We start from the raw sequence: 13,508 nt of genomic DNA, 5'->3' as shown, positions 1-13,508 counted from the left end.
CAAGGTTCTCCAGGTTGTGGACTCTCACCAGCAGCCCCCAGGTTCCCAGGCCTTCTGCCTCAAACTCAGAGGAAACTGTGGGCTTCCTCAACTCTGAGGCCTTTGGACTTGGACTGACTTCCCTGGACCTTCAGCTTGCAGGTGGCCTGCAGTGGGACTCCTTAGCACCAGTCACTGAGTGACCAGTTCCTCAGCCCCTTCTCATCTCTTTCTATGTATTAATATATTCTACTGGCTCTGTCTCTCTGGAGAACTCTGACTAAAGCACCAGGGAATTGTGTTGGGCCACCTTGCCTTCATCTCAGCTTCCTTAAGCTGTCCACCAAGCCAATGAGAAGTACTAGAACAGTGGGTGAACTTTGCTGTTACAGCTTGCTTTTAAAAGGTCCCTCAACCTCCCAGGCATTTCAAGCCATGCGCTGTCTGGTCTCCATCTGGTAAGCGTCAGCTCAGCACTCCTTCAGTTTTCCAACTCTACTTCCAAAGTCCAACCACAGTGGTTGGGGTTTTCACACCAATCCCATTTTGATAATAGCTGCATTTCAAGAGTCTAAGAATCGTTGGGAAGAGATCCATCCAAACACCCACAAGATTACATTTTCTGATTCTGTTGGTCGAGATAAACCTTTATCAAAAGGTGACCATGTAGGGCAGTGGCAGGCAGCTTACCTCAGAGGCAGCGCCCAGGTGCACAAGCCAGCGCAGTCTGCAGCCACCAGGCCGGCTTCGCATTAGACCCGGACGGCTGAGTTCTTGCCTTGCCACTTCCCTTTCCACACTGAGGGCCTATGCTGCCATTCCAAAAGAGCATTTACTGCCCAAGTATTCCTATCTCTGCTTCTGATTTCGTAAGTTCTGGAAAGTTCCTTCTCCACATCTAGATGGTAGGTATCTGTTTATTTCCATCACAGCACTTTAACTGCGTATTTGCTTATTTACATGCTTATTTTTTAACCCCCTTAAGACTGTGGTAGCCTACAATGTTTTCCTCCCCATCACTGGATAACCAGTGTCTTGTATATTGCCGAGCATGACTGTTTAATAAATATTCATTCAGATATAAGAGCAATGTTCCAGGAATTCTAAATGGTGTGGTGGAGCTGCAGCTTGGGGTGCCCACTGCGGAGGAAAGGCAGATAACAGCCAGAAGATGGAACAGAGCACACAGCATATTGAAGCTTTGGGATTGCAAGTGAAGGCAAAGTGGACTAAAATGCAGTTGAGAATTTTAAGGAAGGTAACAGGTATGCAGAGTGGGCTGGCACGAACAGGTGCACACTAGGCAGGAAGACTGCTGCTGTGGCCCACAACATAGGAAAGTTTAAACTGCTGCAGGGGCAGTGGAAGTGACAGTGTGCAGAATTAACAGGACCTTGTGACCAAACTGGATGTGGAGCCCAAGTGGAGGAACTTGCAATGGAATGAGGGGCTGAGGGTAAGGAATTTACGCAAAGACCATTTAAGGGAATGGGACTAGATATGTGGTTTACAACGCTGAAGTAAGATCTGGCCTGGAGTTGAAGACGTTGCATATAATCAGCTTAGTGTTAAAGATTTGTGCAAAGATGAGATCATCCAAGGTTAAATGTGTTAAAATCAAAGGAAGGCCCAAAGATGGAGTCCTTGGAAATGCCAATATTCAAGAGTCAGGCACAGAAGAACTGACATGAAGAAAACCCAGAGAAAGGTCTTACAGAGTTAAAGGAGAAAGCTTCAAAGACAGAGTTCTTAACATTGCAGCCAAGGAGTCATACATGGTAAGAATTGAAGAGTGTTAGCTTTATTTGGCTACAGTACCAGATAAAATGACCTTTTTGGGTCAATTTCGGAGTGCTACAGAAGAAAAGTCAGGTAATGGTGGGATAAAGAGTACAGGAAAAGTAAGGAAACAGAGGTAGCTGAGAGTGTACAATGCTTTCCAAGAGCTTTGTTGACACATGGGAAGATTATTTTCCTGTGCTGCTTTGTATTAAACAGTATAATAAACTTTCCATGTATCCTTTAGGAAAGATCTAGCAGGAATTAATAAAGTTTACTTATACCTAAAATAGACACAGAGAACCTGGCATAAAAGGCAAAAAGGAACATTAAATCATTTAAATTTTTAAAAGATGAAACAGACATATTTATGAATGGCATAAGAATTTCACAGTTGGCAAAACAAAAAAAATTGAGTTGTAATACCCTTAAAATGCTGCTCATGATGTGGAGGCTCGAGTGTCTCTGGATAACAAGAATACCTCCAATAATCTGACAATAAGTGGATACACAACCCAAACCCATCAGTCGACTGGGAAACGAGATGGCAAATACACCGAAAGCCTCACTCAGGAAGGAACTTTTGGCTTTCTCATAACAGAAAATATTTGAGTAACATCCAACACAGAAATAAGACTGTGATTTTTAAAAACTGCATTGCTGTACTTATTTGAAATTAATTTAAAGCAATACCATTACCTATATTAATATTTTTCCAAGTAAGAAAAGGAACTTTATAACTGTTCTATCATTGCTTTCACCTAACCAATACTATTAGGATAGAAAGACTACAGAGGATAACTAAAAAACCCTATAAAGCAAACGACCAACATTTTGACCCAATTACAATTTAAATATCAATTGCTAGTTATAGAAATTTGAGAGTAAACCCATAGGAAAATATCCATTTAAAATAGGGCTATCCTAAGATAATTCACACAAACCAACATAGTCTATTTAATAAAAATATTTAATGCTGCCAAAGAGTATAAAAATACAGTAGGAATGGCAGTACAATACAAAGTAGTCTCTCCTAATTTATTTCTTATACATCTTTCTACATTTCATACATGTATTAAAAAACACTTAACAATACATCAAATTAAAGGTTCTGCAAAGTCTTCTGCTGGTGGGTGCTCTTCATCCCCTGGATGTAAAGTTTACTTTGTAAACACACAACTGTGAGGCAATCTACAGGGTTAGCAAGCCTCACTTCAGTTTCCGGAGTGGGCTTCAGGTCTTGCTTTGCACATCAATGGTTCAAAATTTATAGCTGCAGAATATTTTCAAGTCATGAATATTTAGGTGTCTGTCAATCTTGGCCTAAAACATAAAATAAGAAGTCATCTATTCAATTCATATTTACCAAACACACAGACATACATAGATACACACAAACATAAAAGGACTAACAATGAACTAAAAAGGCAACCAAAAATCATTCCAACATATCACATTCAGCCACACTAAGTGCTTCACTGTTTTCTTGGTAAAACTGCCAAAGTGCTCGATTTTCAAACAGAATTGGTGGTATGAGGTAGACTCATGTTAACGCACTGTAACTCATATTCTTCAATAATTACTATGAATTTTTTAGGTCATCCTGTTTTACTAAAAAAATGACCTCTAAGTGAGATACTGACAGACAGGTTAAAAAAAAGATGTACCCATAAGAATTTACAAAGACTATATGGTATATGCTAAACTTACCAATACTTTGAAATTCAATGCAAAAGTATAATCCCATTTGGACCTCCACTGTTTAATACTGATAAAAATATTATTAATGTAATGTTTGAACATAAAGTTGGTTTATATTTTTAAATCACAGACTGTTAGACAGCTTTTGTCTTGAAGGATAACATGAATGATTATAGCTACAGAACTGAAATGGCATGATACTTAAGTTACTTACTAACAATATAAAAGAAAACAAAGACATAAAATAATTGACAGATTTATTGTTTTAATGCCAAAAAGTAAAAATAAATGAGAGATGAAACAAGCAATAGACAGATGGAATAACTACTGTAAGGACAGTTGAGTTTTTGATGTTATTGCACAATATTTGCAAATAACTGAACGTTGGGGAGGTTGATGGTATTTCCATTCTTCCCCCAATTCTCGTCACTACCACAAGAAAACCCCAAATCTAAATATTTGTCAGTATTTTATCTCCACATATAAAAATAGGAAATATAAACCACATCCACACATTTAGTCCAAACCCCCAAAATATTGAGAATTGGGCTTTTTCCTGCCCACTGGCTCCCTCTTCTAAAGGCAGGCACCTTGGACCAAGCACCTTGGTGTTCTGAAGTCCTTTCTTCTCTGATTTTCCAATGCTTATGGAGAAATGTCAAGTCATCAAGAAACATTCACATCAGATGTCTGTGACTCAGAAAACGACTATAGAAGCTTATTGCAGGGATCTTCAGAACCCTGAACTGAAGTTGATAAAAATAAGGAAAAGTACTTTTTATCGATTCTGACTGCTGCAAAATATATATTTATCTTCTAAGCATTCAGAGGTCTGTTCTTTAAAACAAAGAAACAATTCAATCAAAGCCAATGAAATAATGATTAGGTTTAGAGAATATTCTCATGTTCCACTCCAAACTGTTGCACAACGTTGGTTTTTTTTTTTTTTTTTTTGCTCCACTTAAAAAACTAAAGAGGACTACTGTAGCCTCCAACTCCTGGGCTCAAGTGATCCTTCAGCCCCACCCTCCTGAATAGCTGGGACTACAGGCACCACCATGCTCATCCAATTTTTTCATTTTTGTAGAGACAGGGTCTATGTTGCCCTGGCTGGTGTCCAACTCCTGGCCTCAAGTGATCCTCCCACCTAGGCCTCCAGAGGTGCTGGGATTGTAAGCATGAGCCACTATACTCAGCCTACTCTGGATTTATTTATTATTTTTACCTTGGTTGTCTGTTTCCCCACTTACATGTTTGGTGTAAATATTCCATAAAAACAGAATTAGTGTGACATAATGGAGAAAGTATGAGTTATCGGAATTCTACAGATTAGAGTTTGAATCTCAGCTCTGTCATGTACTAACTAGCTGTGCAATCCTGGTAAGTTATTCTTTGACTCCATTTTCTTATGTGAAAATAGGGCTAATGCTATCTACACCTAGAATAAGCGTTATGCGGGTTAGATTATGTAGTTAAACCAGTTGGCAGAATTGTAGCTGTTCAACATACTGTTGTCCCCTGTAGTCTGTTAAAGACCTATTTACTAAGGACGAACTATCATTTATATCTACTAAAAATCAGTGTTTTAAAAAATTCACTCATTGTTCCTTTATGTAAATATAATTTGGCTGGGGGGGGGGAGGAGAATAAGATTAAATCATTGGTTAGCTGTTTTAAAAGACTATTTTAGGCCAGGTGCAGGGGCTCATGCCTATAATAGCTTAAGCTGAGGAGTTCAAAGCGGCCAGGAGCTATGATCACATCACTGTGTACTCAAGGCTGGGCAACAGAGCAAGATCTTGTCTCTATTTAAAAAAAAAAAAAAAAAAGACTTTTATTTGCAAGACTAAAAAGACAAATGGGCTTCATTTTAGAAAATGCTAATATATTGACTTGAATCAATTTTTGCTATTTTTATTTAATAAGGCAAAATAGTAAAATGGGTCCAAACAAATCAAATGTAAAGAGCTGAACCCAGTAACTGGGTACTTCCTTTGCAGAAGGTGGCCCTCGCAGACTGCTCCATGCTGGTGTGGTGCACAGGCTAGGTACAGTACAGGGCATGCTCTTCCCAAGTTAGCCCCATGCCTGAGGTGATACAAAGTCAAACTGCACCAAAAGTAGTTTTTGCCACCAGGTATGCACACTATGATTCTACTGAAATGAATCAAGGTTCATCACAGACTTTTCCGTGGTAAGCACAGCACTGCCTTAAAGATGATTTACCACCTAGGTAAATTTCACATCCTGAATTCACTAAACTCAAAGTAGAGTTTTTTAAATAGTAGTAATTTGAAATATCAACAGCATCATGTATCTGAAAAATATATGCCAAATTAGAGCAACAATAATTTGATGCTTCTTAAAAAATGGTGTCTAGAAAGAAAAAAAAAATTCCCATGCAATTCTCCTTGTAGCTCCTCAAAACATACTATATAAGGTAAAACCAGACAGTATCAGACTCTAAGTAATATCCTCATTAAATTGTATAATCCCCATATTCTACTCTAAATTAAACAAAATGTAAGCAGTTCAAAAGGTTTAACTTTTCTTTCTCTCAAGAGATTGCTCAGAAATGGTTAGGGCTCTTTCAAATGTTTTCATTGTTAGAATGTTACTCATAAAATGTCAGCCTCTCAGACCAGTCACTGCTTACACTTGGTAATGGCTCTGTGCTGAGGTAAATAGCATACAAGAGGAGATAAGGTTCAAATGACAGTGAAGAAAAGTACTCCCCACAGGACAATGAGCCTTTCTAGAATACAGCAGCCAGGGAAGAGAACGGTGTCCCAGAAGAGTGCTGAGAGGAAGCACTTGTGAAGAACTGCTCAATGCTGTTACCGGAGCAATCTGAATGTCCCAAATATTCAGAAAATTCCTGCTGCTGAGGGAAAGATAAGAGAACCAAACTCATACCATTTTCCTAGAAGTTTTTACTTTAAGAACACTACCCAAAGAAGAGAGAAAAAACTTAAATTCCTGAATCTGGATGAAAAGCAAAATGTGTGTTAGAATCAGGCACCGAATACAGCCAATAAGTGCATAGTATTTAAACTGGAGATTCCTTGGTAGGGCAGGGACTGAGGAGTTTACACAACCTGAGTTTCTTTCTAGCAAGGCATGTTACCATTTATACGTATATTCAATGGAACAAAAATAGCTGTAATTTCCAGTATATACACTGTTATAGGGGCTCTTGGTGATGCTGCCCCATAAATATTGCTTTGAAAGTAGGTAGAAGGAAAAAATGGAATCAAATCCAAACAAATTGGAAAAAAAGATGAATGAAATAGGTCAACTCCAGAGTAAATCGTCCAGGTAATAACCAAGACCAACACCTGTATTTTCAAGACCTGTATTTTAAGTCATGAGAAGACAATTTTACTACATGGAAAAATATTACATTTTTATTTTTCAAAATCTTATTTATAAGATTCTATGCCCTTATCATCCTAATAAGTCAAAGCCACATAAGGGCTTCTTAAGAGAAAGAGACTTTATTAGCTATTGATGTATAAATGAGAAGGCAGGACGGACATTTCTGTTACGTACTTAGTTCCAAACTGTGGATATTTGAGTCAAGTACAGCAAGCAAAGGATGACTTCAGAAACACCCACCGCCGCCAAGTGTACAACAGACTGTGTACAGCTGTGCCCTGGCTACATTCTCGATATTCACTGAGAACCCATGTACAGATCTACTAGAAGAAAAAATAAACCGATTTTATAGAAGACTTGAACTCCTGCCTGAACATGGAAATAAATGGACTACATACCTAATGACACTTGGCTTATAATAGACTACATTTTTTAAAAATCTCTTAAAAGATTTGAAAAGTAAAGATGAAGGCAGACGAGATTTTTAAATCTGTACAACCACCAGGCAGGCAGGAAATGTAGGTACTCACTATGAAATACAGTGGTTAATAAAAACACGTTTAATACCATCAGGTTCTGGGCTGTGACTAGATATAGAATCTGGTCAGTGATATTTTTCTAAGTAGGAAATGAATTGCAGTCTTTCTTTGAGAATTATCTAATTCTAAAATATGCTGTTCATCTGAGACCCTTCAATGATAGCACCATAAAAGGATGTAGAAATGCCATGTCTCAGGCTGATTATGGCTGAATAGTAACACCACCTACCTCATACGCTTGTGGTGAGGATTAAATAGATAGTATGTAAAACGTGCTTGGCACAGTGCCTGGCATATATTAAACGATCAATAATTGGTAGCCATCATCACTTTGAATTGATGCTGAAAGCAAAGAAGGAACTGATATAAAAACTGGAAGACTGTCAAAAACTACTTTTTAAACCAATACATAGTGTTTGATTCATATCATTAATTCTAGTTTAAGACAAAGGGGACAAGCACAAGTGCACATAAAATTAGAGTTATAATCTCTGACATACCTGTTGAGCAGAGCTATTTTAAAAGAAAATGATTAACAACCTTTTAAAAACTTCCTTTCTCTTTTCTTGTTCATTCCTAGGTAGAAATATTAAAACAGTGAAATCGACCAAAAAGCTAGAAGAGAAAAGGGACCGAGAGGTAGAAAACTTGTCAAATATATAAAATTTCCTCTGAACATGAGAAATGGTCTTTATAAAGTCCTCTATAAAGTGTTCTAAAGTCCTCTTTATACTTATTAGATATTACTTTAAAACCATTAACAATGCAGAAAATGGGTCTGATTTTCATTTTTTATATGGAGAAATTAAACATGGAGAATTATATTTTTACATTTTATATATGTACAAGTATAGATAAAAATCACTAGTAGGGTAACATAAAATACTTGGCTGAACTTGGAAAGGGGCACATAACCAGTTGGTGGAGTGAGAAAACATGCATTAAACTGAAGGTTATTGTCAATTTATTAGCAGGCACAGACATGAATGGAAATGAACTAAAGATTCTTTCCTGAAAATAATAAAGCCAGTTTTAAAAAAAATCTTTGATGTTCCTTAAGCTATTCAAAAAGTAACACTCCCTCATTGAAGTCAAACTACACATCTGACTTCTAAAATGTGTTAAAATCAGAAAATATTATGTATAACATGCTGCCATGTCTTTTCAATAATTAGTACATGGCACCCACCAAAATTATTACTGCTGGTAAAAACCGAATACCATTTATAGTTTCCACTGTCAACACCATTCTCAAGGATCTGCTTGGAGAAGGAAAGATGACTAACCTTGGAAGAAGTAGGCCAACATGTTCACTATACTGAATGTGATTTTAAAAATGTATCACACCAAACACCACCCAGAAGCACAAAAAAACAGACAAAAAGCAAAGCTGAAATGTCAAATCCAATGAAGCACGTTCACTTAGCAAAGGGGTGAGGGTGCATTCTTATTAGCATGTTTCCTTAAGTTTAAAGCAAGGCTATCTTCAACTGGAAGTTTAATAAGTCCTACCCATATCTGACTTGCAGAGGAACATGTTGTCTTTCAGCAAAGATAAACCAATGCAAACTGGGAAGAAAGACTTTAAGCCAATAATAGCCTACAATGTTAGGGTCTTGATGCCTCCACACAGGTTTAATGCAGACAGATATATGAAATGCCCCTCTTACCTTCTCTCCATTTCAAGGCTACAGGACACAGTAATACTGAACTAGGACACAGGCACATGTTATATAAATCTTATTTAATATGTTGTACCACCTACATCCTGCTTTCATACTTGCAGTATAATTTAACAAGTTCAAGAAGGCTACTCAAATCAATTAGAAGTATATATCTATACCAATGGTTTTCAAACTGTTTTTAAATTATAATTGCCCCCTTTAAAATAATTAAGTCTATGCAGAAATCTTATGTGGCATATAAAAAGAGATGAGATGCTGTGGTTGGAAGTAACCTCTTGGTGACTCCCCTGGAAATCCAATGAGCATAGTTTGAAAACCACTGAAATAATGTTTACTATCTATGCCTCCTAGCAATTAAATTTATAACAACTATTTCAAATAAAACAAGCTAAACATTGAATGCAATGTTGGGATCTGGAGAAAGTACTCAAATGAGCAGTTAAATTCATTAAACATTATGCTTTGAAAATACTCATTAAAAAGTTAAAATGACAATGTAAGGTTTGCACATCATCATACTATTTATTGAAGTAGAAAGAACTTTAAAAAAAATTTTACTTCAAAGCTTCAGTCTAGTAAACTGAAACTGTGGATCATAAAATGCTATTTCTTTTACTTCCTAAATCATGACTTATCCCAATTATAAATTAGGGTAATTACATTGAAATTTTCATGAAAAGTAAACATTATTAGTAATGGGCTTTACAAAAACCAATTTCTTTACAAAGCCTTGACCAACTGTTACCTGACTATCCCAGTAAGGAGAGCTTTCCTTCAAAGATATTTTTAGGAAAAAATTTTTTTTATTTTTCTTTTTAAAATGGGAAAAACTGCAAAACAAAAGAAACGTAAATATATAGTAGAAATTGCTTATTCATAGTTTTAACTGCTCATATCAAACTTCTCTTCAGAAAAATGGAAAATGTATCCAGTACAATTGAATCAACATACAATTTATTTTTTTATGGTAACAGATTTTTCAAATTGAGCTTTCAAAAAGTACAGTTAACTACAAAATTAAGATTAAATACTTGTAAAATATATCTACCCTGAAATGGTTAAGAATATAAAGTGTTGCTGCCCATGTCAACAGAACATTATACATTACACACATTTGTCATTTTCTTTCCATTATTAATGTAGATAAAACCACAATATTTATTGCTTATATCAACTGCAGGTTAAAATCCAGATAGCCTCCCAAAATAAATCCTAGGATAAAGGATTTCTCAACATTGGTCAGGCGAAATACTACTTTTGACATGTATGAATACAGTTGCAAAATGTACCAGTTTTTACAAACATGAATGCCTTTATTTTAGACGCTGTTTACACTTTGGGTTTCAGAGGAACCTGCAGTAAGAGAGTCCTGAGATGCTGGGCTTCTGACTGTGAATACCACTGATCTGGCTGATGTCTATTCTACTGCACCATTTATGGGATATGAGGCATTTGCTGCGAACAGACAAACCCTTATGATTAATGTAGCACTGTTAGCTACTAGTGCAGAAGCTTGCTGAGCAAAATTAATTGTTTATTTATAGGACATTTTGCTGAAAAAATAGTGTCCAGCCAACAAAAGCGCCAACCAAAATGACTGACACAAACCCCATCTTAGTGAGAATAGGTTGCCAATATAACCACCTTTTTCTTTTTCGTTCAGTCTCATTTAGCCTCTGTTTCATCTGCTGCACCTTCTGAGCTGTGGTAGCTTTTCTGTCCTCTCGAATACGTTTCCGTAGAACACTATGAATAAATAAAGACAAATAAAAGGAAATGCACATCCAAAATGATTTAATTACTCTAGTACAGAGGACCAAAATGCAAATAAAACCACACATATCTACATACTTTTTTTAATCTCAAAAACTGGAATAAAAAAGGAGAAAGGCCTCAATATTCTAAATGGTTCATAGATGTACTCTGGCAATCATTTCTGGTAGTTTTATGTTAATAAACACTTGTAGTAGGACCTGAAAATAATAATTTGAAAATAAGGTACCTTCTTTCTTAAAACGTGAACTGATGACTTAGTTTTCTGTCCTTCTGTGCTAACGAGCGAGCAGAAGCAGGGGTGGGAGGACAAAGGGGTCCCCTTGCCATGTGATCTCCTTTCAAGCTCACATTTGATGTTTCACAAAGGCCCCTGATAGAGCTATCTATTTAATATTTCCATGAATATTCTGCTGTGGGAGTGCCTATTCTCCTGTTTGCCCACACATATTTCTATGTCCTCTTTGGTACAGGATTTTAATGTCAATGGCAGTTCTATGACTCCTAAGATACCTGGTCCTAGTACTACATAAAGAATAATTGCCACCCAGGAGGATGGCAGGAGCCTTAGGTAGGAGGATCACTTGAGCCCAGGAACTCAAGTCCAGCTTGGGCAATATAGTAAGAACCCATCTCTTAAAACAAAAGATAATGGTCAATGGCAATATATAAGTTACTATTTAAAAAAAATTCACAAAATTCATCTCCTCTTTTCATTTATAATCTGTATTACACCCTAACCAGCTTATCTGCCCTCAGATTAAACATTATTGCCATGGTAAATTTTCTGAAGTGTAGCTCTGAACTTGTAGCTTGATTAAAAATCTTGAATGCTTCTTCAATGCCTATCCTACATGAAGAGAAAAAAAGAGAACTTTTTTCCTGGCTGAAATGTTTAACCTGAATCTAACTATGAGAAACAATGATTAAATCCAGATGGTGGCGTATTCCAAAAGACAACTGGTCTAGAAGCTTCAAAAATACAAATGTCAAGCATGGAGGGAAAAAGGGGGGAGATGGTTCCAGATTAAAGGAGACCAAAGACTCAAATCAACCTAACATAATGTATGGTCTTTGATTAGATCCTGAAGTATTTCTTTTAAACAGAGCTAGGATCATGAAAATTAAGACTGTGGTGTTGGCAAGACAACTCTGTAAATATATTAAAGTTTATTGAATTGTATGCTTTTGATGAGTGAACTTCATGGTATGTAAATTATATTCCCCAAAAGCTGTTTATTAAAAAAGCTATAAGGTGGACTTTTTAGACAACTAGAGAAATGTGAATATGGACCATATCAGAATATTTTATTTTATCAATGTTACATTTTGTTGGTATAATGGAACCTTCAGAGATTGCTGGTGGAAATGTAAAATGGTGCAGCTGCTGTAGAAAACTGCTTGACAGCTCCTCAAAATGTTAATCACAGAGTTACCACATTACCCAGTAATTCCACTGCTAAACTAGTACCCAAGAGAACTGAAAACATATGTTCACGCAAACTCTTGCCAATATTCTCCTGCTATGAATAACTTTGTTGTTGTCCAAACGCTTTTTTGCTGTTCTCCAAATTTGTTCCCCACTAAAACAGGAACCTTCTCTTCTCTCTGGTGTCTCATTTCAATTCTACTCTTCAATTCTCCCTCATTCCATCCCCAATAGCCCTTCCTTCCATTTTTATCTTACAGCATTTAATTTGTAGTAAGTAACTTATAATTTACTAATAATTTGTTAATTTGGTTACTTGTTTTATCCTCATAATACATTACCAACTGGAGGACTATGTTTTGCTTATCTTTGTGAGTCCTATGTGCTTTCTTACGTCTTTTTCACTTTTACTTAACATATATACACATATCCCTGGCTGTCTGAACTCTAAATATTTGCTATAATGACCTACAAAAAGTATTACTCTCTTGAGCTGAAAATTCACTATGACAAACATGCACATACCTGCTAGCGAAGATATTCAAGTGTGTTCAAGTACAGAAAAAGCATATGTAAAATACATAAAAGTACAGAGGGGGTTAGCCTTCAATGGGTCCCTGAATATGCTTTGGACAGGAGCCTGGGGACATCAGCAACAAGGCTCCAATTCAGATAAAAGCTTTAACATATTAATTCATTTTTTATTTTCACTGCAGTGCAGAAGGAAATTGTAATCTCTATGTCGTATTTTACACTACTGTGATTTATCATATAAGCCCAATAATGAGTTCATTAAGTATTATATGATTATATAATTAGTACTTTAAATGCTACGAGTTTAAAAGGGTTTTTATTGTATTTGGGAATAAATTGGTTATATCTTTTGGTTGGGCTGGGGACACGCAGTTTTTCTCATTTAAAATGACAGAATACAGGTTCTTGCTTTCCATAAATGTACTATATAATTCAGGAATGGACTAGATACAAATACCAAGACATGCCTTCATTTTAGTTCAAGAACCACAATTCCAGAGAAGGATGGACTACTCTCAATTTGTGATATAATACAACTTTTTTTTTTTTTTTTTTTTTGAGACAGAGTCTCGCTTTGTTGTCCAGGCTAGAGTGAGTGCCGTGGTGTCAGCCTAGCTCACAGCAACCTCAAACTCCTGGGCTCAAGCGATCCTTCTGCCTCAGCCTCCCGAGTAGCTGGGGCTATAGGCATGCGCCACCATGCCCGGCTAA

The 13,508-nt window shown here is 36.5% G+C and overlaps 1 protein-coding gene across 3 annotated transcripts in view; it reads right to left on the bottom strand.

Annotated features, from left to right (window-relative positions):
• Positions 1 to 2,710: 2,710 nt before the first annotated feature.
• Positions 2,711 to 13,508, bottom strand: part of PTPN2 (protein tyrosine phosphatase non-receptor type 2) — an 85,611-nt gene continuing 74,813 nt past the window's right edge. Inside the window, exons 9-11 of one of the 3 annotated variants that reach the window (XM_075993701.1) lie at positions 10,706 to 10,807; positions 7,606 to 7,718; positions 2,711 to 3,081 (exon numbers count right to left, since the gene is read on the bottom strand). In XM_075993701.1, coding sequence (XP_075849816.1) covers positions 7,703 to 7,718; positions 10,706 to 10,807 — 118 coding nt within the window. In that variant the 3' untranslated portion in view covers positions 2,711 to 3,081; positions 7,606 to 7,702. Of the gene's footprint in view, positions 3,082 to 7,605; positions 7,719 to 10,353; positions 10,808 to 13,508 lie in introns of those variants that run through there. The other 2 variants (XM_012746227.3, XM_012746226.2) reach the window with 2 other exon arrangements.

This window comes from Microcebus murinus, chromosome 17 (assembly GCF_040939455.1).
Source record: "Microcebus murinus isolate Inina chromosome 17, M.murinus_Inina_mat1.0, whole genome shotgun sequence".
Lineage (NCBI taxonomy): Eukaryota > Metazoa > Chordata > Mammalia > Primates > Cheirogaleidae > Microcebus > Microcebus murinus.
Note: the sequence above shows the minus strand (reverse complement) of the source record. Positions and strands in the feature narration are given on the sequence as shown.